Genomic DNA, 9,547 nt, shown 5'->3' with positions numbered 1-9,547 from the left:
AGCATGGCATCGAAAAGATTTTCATTGCCGTTGTTAACTAGATCCATTGAAGGAGCTGCAAAAGCAGTTTCACTACAGTGAAGAACATAAACTAAAGGAAAACCCCAGGCAGTGCATTAAAAAAAGTGAAGAAAATATTTCTCCCGATGGAATTAATTGGAAGATTGACATGCACGTGTCACGATCTTCGATCTTAAGTCTTACAATCGTGCGGTCTTAGACAGAAAATTACTGTTTAAATATGCCTGAGTCAAACTCTAACCAAGGATTAATAGGATCTTAGAGATAGTTAAACATAACACACTAAGAAGGCAAAAGTGAAATAATACAAAATCCTTTCTATTGCTGGAATAACGTGGCTTATGTACGATGGTGCTTTGAGTAGCTTTTTTGGCTTTAAGCTCACTAGCTTTTATATCTTGGTCCTATGGGGAGGGACACCCCTATTTATACTCAAGTCACATGCCCTATATGGTTACTAAGTAGCCAAAAGCGTGGCTCTTATATATATTTTTGAGGATTTCAAGGCTATAGACATGTATAAGGTCAGTTGAAGAATCTTTAAAAGAGAGTTGAATTCAAGCACTCTGTGGTGCATTGGGTCCAAAAAATTATAGACTCTCTTGCAAAATACCCCCGTTAAGGGTCTTTCAGAGGCTTCCCTATCTAGGCGTTACAGTATTTCTGCCGTTTGCGCATCTGACATTTTCAAAAAGTTCTATGCTCACACCACTAACCTGAATCCTAAGTTTATCTAGAACCTTCATATGTGCAATACCCGCACCACGGCCTTCTAGAAGCTTCTCTCGAAAGATCCTTGAAGTTCAGTATCAGGCAACTCTCGCATAGGCTTGTTCTCGTGGCCTAGTGCTTGAGCGAGGGTCCGACCTCCTAATGTTGGTACTCAAGCCTTGACCTTGATGGTGCTCATGCGGGGTGTAACACACGCATAGAAACTTAAATCCATAAACTATAAATAAAAGTTCTTCCATCAACAAAGCTTAGCGCATGAGCAACCGTGATCGGAGAAAGAAACAAGATATGATAATTTGTATATTCGTGTATTTTGTATTAAATTTCATCTAAAAATTATGTGTTTCATGTTAACATAAAAAATTAATAATAAAATATAACTTATTTGCTTTTATTAAATTCGTTGATTTTTATTAAAATTTTAACACATTATGTTCATATTTTTTTTATCATTTTTAAAAAGTGTTTTCATATTATGTTTTAAATTACTATGTTTAGGAGAAACTTCATTTCTGCACACTAACGCAGAGACATGGACCCTTGAACATATGGCTCTCTGACTCACAAACCCTTGCCTCTCCTTGCTGCACCCCCCATTCTGCATCAAACATTTACAACAAATCACCTGATCATCATTACTTTATCTCAATCACATTCAATTCGGAAAGAGATTTCAGCAACATCAAGTTACTTAAGGGAAGCTAAGACAATGAGCAACAGAGAGAAAACTGCCAATGATCTCTTCTCCATCTCTATTTGATACCTCAAATCAAACAATTAACCGACTGATTCCTTCATTTCTAAGACCTGTTCTTTCAACCCACATATATTCTGGTAGCAAGTGAATGCATGAATTCAGGATGGTTCACTGACTCAGACTAGCACCATCAAAAAGATTCATTTACAATGAAATGTGGGAAAAAAAAATAGAAATTAAGGCGATGAAGAAGATGAGCAGTGTCAGATACCAGAATCTGTGGAAGTGGGCAGAGCATTTTCGTATTGAAATGAAAGTGTTGCAAAGCAAGAACCTGTTTCATGTGTTTTTCTGCACATATAATATGAATGTGGCCGCCCATCTCGTCCATATAAAATCTTTGTCCTCGTATTTGTTTGGTCTCTCTTCAAATAAAAATTATTTGAATGCTATGCAAAGACCTTTTACCCAAAAAAGAAGCACAAAAAACTGACATCCCAATGCCAATTATCTTTACATCCTTCACACAAACTGCACAAGGCTGGCCCCATAAAGACTGTACATTGACAGATCCTAGTCTATCCTACTAGCCATGTGGTTCAAATATGGAAGCATAACTTATACAAGGCATTCCAATGAAATGGTATAAACCCCAGGATTCCTAGGCAACAGACCTAACTAGATTCTCTAACAAAGACCTAGAACAATATCAGGATGTTACTTTTCTAAGCAAACCAAACCATATAAACACTGGCCTATATTCAACATCATAACTCTATACCAGGTTTTTTGTTCCTATATTTCAATAATGTATGAAAAGCTATCTGGGAACTATACACGGCTCTGCTACTCTTTGTTTTCCATTTCCCGCACACCGTCTACTATGTGCTGGATCTTCTTTGACAGACTCTCATTGTGCTCCTCAATTTGCTCAAAGATCAATTCTAAATGTCTTTTATAGGTTGCAGCTCTCTTTTTCTCAATGGCTAGCTGCTGTGTTAACTCTCGGATTTTATTATGTTCATTCTGCAAAGGACAAGATAGATAAAGCAAGTTTCAGTACAGAGAATGAATGACAATATTGAAACTCACGACTTCACAGTAAGAGCATTTGACATTAACTTGTTGGGCAGATGTTTAATCCAGAGCTGATTTTGTAAAAACAGCACCACATAGTGATACAATAAAGTAGCAGTATTGAACACAAGTTGAAAGCAAACATGGCCATTTGACCAATTAGTACACGAAATTTATGCCTACTGAGGCAATCCCAAATACTTGAGTTAGAAGGCTATGAGTGTAACACCATTATTTCTTCGTACCAAAAAGAGCAAGAATTGATGTTTCAAAATCAAATAAATCTAAGTGTAAATCAATCTACTGAATTATAACATTGGGAAAACATCTGTTTGCATGTAATTCGAGCCACTCCTACCTCCTAACTGGAAGATCATGCTTCTATATAAAGTATTGCAACAATGAGAATAATCAACTTCGGCTCATTAACACATACTGTGAAAGAATATATATCAACAGACTTCAGCAGAAATGAAATTATGATAAAAGGGTTAAAACCGACCGGGTATTGATCATAAATGCAATCCCTCCGACCTTTCCCAGGTGTCAGAGGATGAGTGTGCTCCTTCACAAATTTTGTGACAACCCATTTTCCAGAACTTACTTTCCTCACCAAAATCATTGCCCTGCATCCAACCCTCGTCTCTGCCCTTTGCCTCACAATTTTTTCTCGCTTGTCAGCCATTCTAAAACCCTCTTTGTTACAAACAAGTGCCCTACCTATAGCAGATCCATCACGCCTTGAACGGGAAAGTTTGCTTACACGAATGATGAATCCCACCCTTGTGGCATATGCATTATAAAAAGCATGTGCAGCTGCCTCAGATTCAAACTCCTGACCCACATAAGGCTCATCAGCTGGAACACCCTCTGGGATGTCATCCCTTTCAGGAGAAGTTTGATCCAATTTTTCATTCAGACCATGTTGAAAAGCTCCTTCAACAAGATTTTCTCCTGTTTCGTTTTCATTATCCATGCTACTACTAGCATCCACTTGAACCGAATTCAGTACCATGCCACCATTAACATTACCATGAACCCTAAACTCCACTGCAAGAACAAGCATTTTTTTAATTATTGCCAGAAGATGAAAAGAAAAGCAAAGAAAGAAACACATAATTAAACTTATTCCTTTTGAGGTTGATTCGAGCTTGACACATTCAAATTAACATAGATAAAATTACTGCATGGGGCATTGACATTATACGTTGCTTCTCGTGATATATGCAACAAAACATTATAACTAGTTGGTTATTCAATTTGTTTTTTCTTTTTCCAGTTTCCAAGCAACCAATTAGAGCATAGATTCAATTCCAAGATGAAATTTACAGATAAGAAAGAACAAATAAAATTTACTTAACAAATTGCTCTCGAATGAAACCTACAATGCATATGATTGCCAAGAAAGCTAAGGCAAAAATGGGAAAAATATATATATATATATATATATTTCTTATTTATTGTTTCAAATGGTTAAGTCTAAATTAGAAATTTCTTAAAGAAATTAAATAAATAAAAAGATAAAGCAACAAAAAAAAAAGTAGAATAGTGTAAAAGCCTGAATGAATGAAATTTATTTGTTCAGTCCCAGTTGAAGTCAACTCTGGGATTAAGTTTGCTCCTTTTTTTTTCTCAGCGATTTTCCTTCATTTTGCTAGCAACCAAACAGATTCTAAGCAAAAAAATTCCCTTGATATCATCAAATAATTCTACAATCCGAGACCCTAACCCTGTACTTTCTAATTTCATTCTCAACAAAAGGGAGAAAATGAAATAAAATAAAATAAAATTACAGAACAAACAAAACGAAATAAAACCTTAAAAAAATTCGAAGTCTAAACTTTCTCGCTTATACGTACATTTTCTCCGCAACCAAACAGAGAATAAATTAACAATTCAAACAAAAAATAAAAAATATGTTCAACAATTGGCACTTTGCATGGAACAATTAATCAAAAAACTAATTAAAAACCGAAATATATATCTTAAAATTGACTAAACGATAAGAATTAAAATTAAATAATAAAAAAAACTTACTCGAAATTTTAACGTTAATGGAGATGAAATTGCGATGATCGATTGGGCATCGGAAAAGGGCGAGAGTTTGGGGGTGCAAGATCAGCGTTGGGAATAATAAGGACGCACAAGAACATAACGTGGCAAGAGTGGATTGGGTTCACTGTGGAACAAAGTCAAACTTTTTAGATTGGCTAATGGAATATTGACACGTGTTGGATTAACTGGACTTGGCCTCGCTTGATCCCCGTATGTGCTTGTTTGGGGCAGAAGACTCAGTTTCGCTCCAAAATCCGACCCGCTCAATTACATCTCCAAGAAATTATAGATGTTTGCCTCTCTCTCTCTCTCTCTATTATAGTTCTGATGCAATTGTGGTGATTGCGAAGGCTGTATTTTGTAGCCTACGAAGAGCATCTCGACTTTGCAATACAATTCTTCACCTTTCCTCCTCTCTCAGGCCAATTTTCTTACATGAAGTAGCAATTTTTTGTCCATTAAAACTCATTGTTCCACCAAACCCGAGAACCCTTACGTGGATTTTGAGGCATTTGAGCAATGGCACAGTAAACATGGTGATATCAGAAGGAAAACCCAAGTTTGAAACTCATCAAGCTGGCCCACCAAAGAATGAGAAATGGAAGACTAAAAAAATGTTCAAGTTGCAGAAGAAGAGAGAGAAAGAGAAGAGGAAATCTGCCAATAAGAGAGACCCGCGTCATTTTGGTCTCGCTAGGAAGAAGAAGAAGAAGAAGAAGAAGAAGTTTGCTAATGCAGAGGAGAGGATTAAGTATAAGCTTGAGAAGGTAACCATAATTTTCATTGTTTTCTTTTCTTTGAAAATTGACGTGATGAAACAAACGGTGGAATGTAGGATCACAATAATTGATTAAAAATATGAACTTTTTGTCTTGTAACAGTGATAAGGAAGAATAACATAATTTGGTAGCTTTTGGTAGCAATTCCTTTATAGAGTTGATATAGCAGAAACTGATGTTAAGATATATAAATGACATTGGTCTGATAGATGTTTCAAAGTTGGGTTGTGATGATTCATTTTTGTTATGTTTTGAAGTAATTCTGCATTTGGTGATAATGTGCGAAACTGGGTTCAAAATGCGTGATATCAGAATATGCGTGCTTTGCTGTTAACTTAAACCTTGTTTGGAATTATTTGTTGCATTGGACATATGGGAATTATAAACAACAAACTTTAACTGTATTCCATGTTATAAAGAATTTCCTTGATATCATTTTACTGCATTTTGTTACAATCTGTTATGAATTAATTAGTCTAAAATTGTGATTTTTCTAGCTTGTTGTCTTCGTTCTTATGTTTGTTCCTTAATTCCCATGTTTATAACCCTTAACATATGGTTTTCAGTTTAAGGCCAAAATAAAGGAAGCCTTGCTTCTTGAATGACTTAAGCACTATGAAGTTTCCAAACTTCAGGGACCTGTGGTGAAACCACATGAATTGACAGGTGAAGATCGGTATTTATGAAAAAAAATGGCCCAGAAAAGGTCCAAATATGTGCCAGTTGGCAGAAGAGGAATATTTGGTGGGGTTGTTCTCAATATGCACATGCATTGGAAGAAACACAAAACTGTTAAGGTCATTTGCAAGCCTTGTAAGGCTGGCCAAGTACATAAGTATGCGGACGAAATTGCCAGACTGAGTGGTGGAATCCCAGTTCAGATAATTGGTGATGACACCATAGTATTCTATTGAGGGACGAACCATGTGCAGCCAGAAGTTATGTCTCCGATGGATACATTGTCCAAGAAAAAGGTGGGTTTGCTTCTCAAGTGCGTAGCTCTATCTTCTCCTGCATGTGCGCACATGCATACTCTAATAATTTCTGAATTCATAAGTTCTGATTAACTTGAATTTACCCCTTTGTAAGAAAAATTTACCCCTCCACCCGTGCAATACTTCATATCCTCATGCACAATGTCTTTAACCAATTATCATTTCAGCAAATTGGACTCTTGTTAAGGGTAAATTGGAGATAGTCCTGTTCTTTAGCAGCATTTAAAGTGATAGACTTTTGGACTTCTGATTTAAAAACTTTTTCCCTCTCACATTCTTTATGTGCACACATGCACAGCCATCATTTTTTATATGGAGTTTAGCATCATCATCATAATCACATTTACTTTCATGTAGGTTACAGCAAAATGATACCATTTTCATTTTGTGTTAAGATGACATGTTTTGTGTTTATTTTGTGAATTCCATTCAACATTCAACTGCTTTTAGAGGCAATTCTTTTGGAACTAAGCATTAAACCCATTGCCATCTACAAGGCTTTATGCCATTCTGTCATTTGTTAGATCAAATTTAATCTATTTGGCACACTTAGTTTGCCTTATCAATGCCACTCAGTAAATTCTTGTTCAGTTATGAATTATTATTCATTCACTACGTAAGCTATAACTTTTAAGTTAAAAACCAGTCCCATTTTTCGCCTCATATTTGAGTGCTCCAAAATGTATCTCGATGACTTCAACCTCAATTTAAAGTGAATCAAGGAGGTTTCTTAGTGGCTGTAAAGTTTGCCTATGTGAATACCTTTATAAGTTTAGAACACCCGATGGACTGGTGGATGGCCTGGTAAAGGATTACTGGACTGCTTACCTTGCAGGACTGAGGGATGTTTGCTTGAATATCCTGTAGGATGGGCATTGAGCAGGGCTTTTCCTTATTAGTGTTAATCTCTTTTAAATTGGTCAGTTGTTGGGTGTATGTTACTTTTCATTTAGTGGTATTGGTTCACTTTATTCATTGGAAGCATGTCTTGCAGGTTTCTCCTGGTTTTAAGGTAGGAAACCATTCAAATGGTAGTTTTCAATGGCAGCATGCTAATGATTTGCTACAAGCTTAGTTCATTAGTAGGGTTCTAGTTGCTATGATCCCACTGTTTCCCTTTGGTAAATGGATGACTTTTCCTTTGTTCTAAATTGGTCCAGAATTTGTTCTTTGGTGCAGTGATCACGGTGCTAAAAGTTTCCCTACGAGTAAATTTCTTCTCAATGTACAAAGCCTTATGGCTCTCTTCCTTCAGGGCATGTACTCTTTTAAGAAGGTTCCATGATAGAGGATTTAATCAGCCTTTAGAAAAGCTTAAACTGGAATTGTGGTTGACTTTTTAAGAGGTAGGCTTGTAAGGATGTGAACACCTTAGCAAATTATACCACCATTTGTCTTTTTTCATTTGTTTTCCCGATTCCCATAACCCGTAACATTGTATGAGTGGTGAATGGTGATTATCAAAGTAATTGATTCCAGCTTAACATTGTAAGCATTTGATGTGAAACAATAAAATTTTTACTGTCTTCTAGAAAGGGGGTCACAATCAACTAGATAGGGATGGATAATCTTCATTCTCTTTCTGGTTTTCTTTTCTCTTCCATCCTTTAAATTCCACAGGATTTTACAACAGTATGTAAGATGCTATGACAGGTTTCAGATATATTAAAGATGTCAGTGGCTTTCATCTTCTTGATGGACTGCAGATATTGTTTACTATTATTTTTATTTATTTCTTGATAGTGATATTGTCAGTTATTTTTTGTTATCTTTCTCTAGTTGTGAATGGGAGGGTGGGGGAAAGATTTCATTGGCATCTCTTTGACCTATTTGCATTGTTCTTATCCTGGCGGCTAATGGTGATTGATTTTTTGGTTAATATTCTTATTGAGCTTTGCATAATAGTTTTCCAATACACCGTCTTCGTCTTCGTCTTTTCTTTACAGGCGCTTGAAAAATCAAAGTATGAGCAATCACTTGAGTGAGTGAGATGGTTCATCTATATTGCAGAGAAGGAACTTGAGTGGTACCACTGACACACTGCACTCTATGGTGATCCAAATTATAATTGCAATTCCCCAATCTCATATTGAGATATTTTGAGATATTTTGAGAATCTGTTATGATATATAAGTTGAAATTTAATTCCAAACTTATGAGACGTCTTATGTGGAATAAAACCATGAGACTTTTGAGACAAAGCAAACAATGCGTCGTAGATTAGGTGCAAGTTTCTACAAATGATATTAGAGTGGTCATTGGTCGAATAGAAGCTAAGTACTACATCATGAGAGTCATTTCTAGAATCTTGCAAGAATCAAATGCTACACAATATGAGCCATTTTTAGAATCTCAATGCCTGGTATGATCTTGTGATCCATGTGTGTTTTGTGTTCGGTTTGTCAAACGTTTGATGTATTTCGATGAATCTGTGTTATTTGTGTTGGGCTTGACGGAAACATCAAACTTTAATAGGAGAATTTGTAACATCTTAATCTCGCATCAAGATATTCTAAGAATTTGTTATAATATATAAGTTGATATTTAATTTTAAACTTATAAGGCATCTTGTATAGGATAAAATTATGAGATTTTTAGATTAAAGTAGGTAATATCTTGCAAGTTAAGTGTGGATCTACACAATAAGAATCCTATTTCAATCTTGGATTGTCCGACAAAAGACACCCGGGAATCTAGGAAATTTTAGATGTTTGATGCTTTAAACAGAGTCATGATTCAGCTCCTACAAGTTTCTCTTCAGGTATTTCAGATACAGAAACCGATTCCACAGATGAACAACTATCAGAAATTGAAAATGACTTAAAAGGTGAGGATGTATTGACTAGAGAATCAGATTCTGAAGATAAGATCTCTTATTTTGATGAAGACAGTGAAGGAAGTTCATCTAGGTTGCATAATAGTGATTAAGAGGATTTGTCTATAAGAGTGACTCATATTCTGAAGATAATATTTCTTATTATGATGAAGATGGTGAAAAAAGTTCTTTGGGTTTCAAAATGAAGTTCCCATCCAAAATTGGCTCCATCATTGATGTTTGACAAACAAAGGATATGATTCCAAAAAATTCCTAAGAGAACAAGTAAATGTGAAAATTCAATAAATGCCATATTTCCCAAAATTATTCTCCCCTTCTGTTTGGTAAAGCTAAAAGGCAAGCCTGATCTCTTAAA

The 9,547-nt window shown here is 35.6% G+C and overlaps 2 protein-coding genes across 6 annotated transcripts; one reads left to right on the top strand and one right to left on the bottom strand.

Annotated features, from left to right (window-relative positions):
- Positions 1 to 1,928: 1,928 nt before the first annotated feature.
- On the bottom strand, positions 1,929 to 4,692 carry LOC111307749 (protein FAR1-RELATED SEQUENCE 3-like). Its single transcript, XM_022905914.2, has 3 exons — positions 4,565 to 4,692; positions 3,030 to 3,577; positions 1,929 to 2,476 (listed from the first exon to the last, which is right to left on the bottom strand). Coding segments are annotated over exons 1-3 (729 nt in total). The 5' UTR covers positions 4,566 to 4,692; the 3' UTR covers positions 1,929 to 2,296.
- A 102-nt stretch (positions 4,693 to 4,794) lies between these two features.
- On the top strand, positions 4,795 to 8,908 carry LOC111307750 (uncharacterized). Of its 5 annotated transcripts, none has more exons than XR_002692183.2 (3): positions 4,795 to 5,349; positions 5,928 to 6,335; positions 8,303 to 8,908. XR_002692183.2 is itself a non-coding variant. In XM_022905915.2 (2 exons), the coding sequence occupies exons 1-2, from the start codon at positions 4,795 to 4,797 to the stop codon at positions 5,964 to 5,966; spliced, it is 594 nt and encodes a 197-aa protein (XP_022761650.1). In that variant the 3' UTR covers positions 5,967 to 8,262. The 5 variants fall into 5 exon arrangements, 1 of the variants encoding a protein (XP_022761650.1); XR_016331922.1 differs by having other exon boundaries at positions 5,928 to 7,702; XR_002692182.2 differs by lacking the exon at positions 8,303 to 8,908 and adding an exon at positions 7,351 to 8,258.
- Positions 8,909 to 9,547: the final 639 nt, after the last annotated feature.

The sequence above is a fragment of the Durio zibethinus genome, chromosome 22, assembly GCF_047325235.1.
Source record: "Durio zibethinus cultivar Kanyao isolate XHJ-2024 chromosome 22, ASM4732523v1, whole genome shotgun sequence".
Lineage (NCBI taxonomy): Eukaryota > Viridiplantae > Streptophyta > Magnoliopsida > Malvales > Malvaceae > Durio > Durio zibethinus.
This window is presented reverse-complemented; position numbering and strand designations above follow the sequence as displayed.

What these genes read in the sequence shown, in the direction of transcription:
- LOC111307749 (XM_022905914.2), bottom strand. An exon ending in GCATTTATGATCAATACCCG is followed by an intron (nt 2,477 to 3,029) that starts GTCGGTTTTAAC and finishes TGTCCTTTGCAG; the next exon opens with AATGAACATAATAAAATCCG.
- LOC111307750 (XM_022905915.2), top strand. Translation starts at nt 4,795, where the DNA reads ATGTGCTTGTTTGGGGCAGAAGACTCAGTTTCGCTCCAAAATCCGACC. An exon ending in TTAAGTATAAGCTTGAGAAG is followed by an intron (nt 5,350 to 5,927) that starts GTAACCATAATT and finishes TATGGTTTTCAG; the next exon opens with TTTAAGGCCAAAATAAAGGA.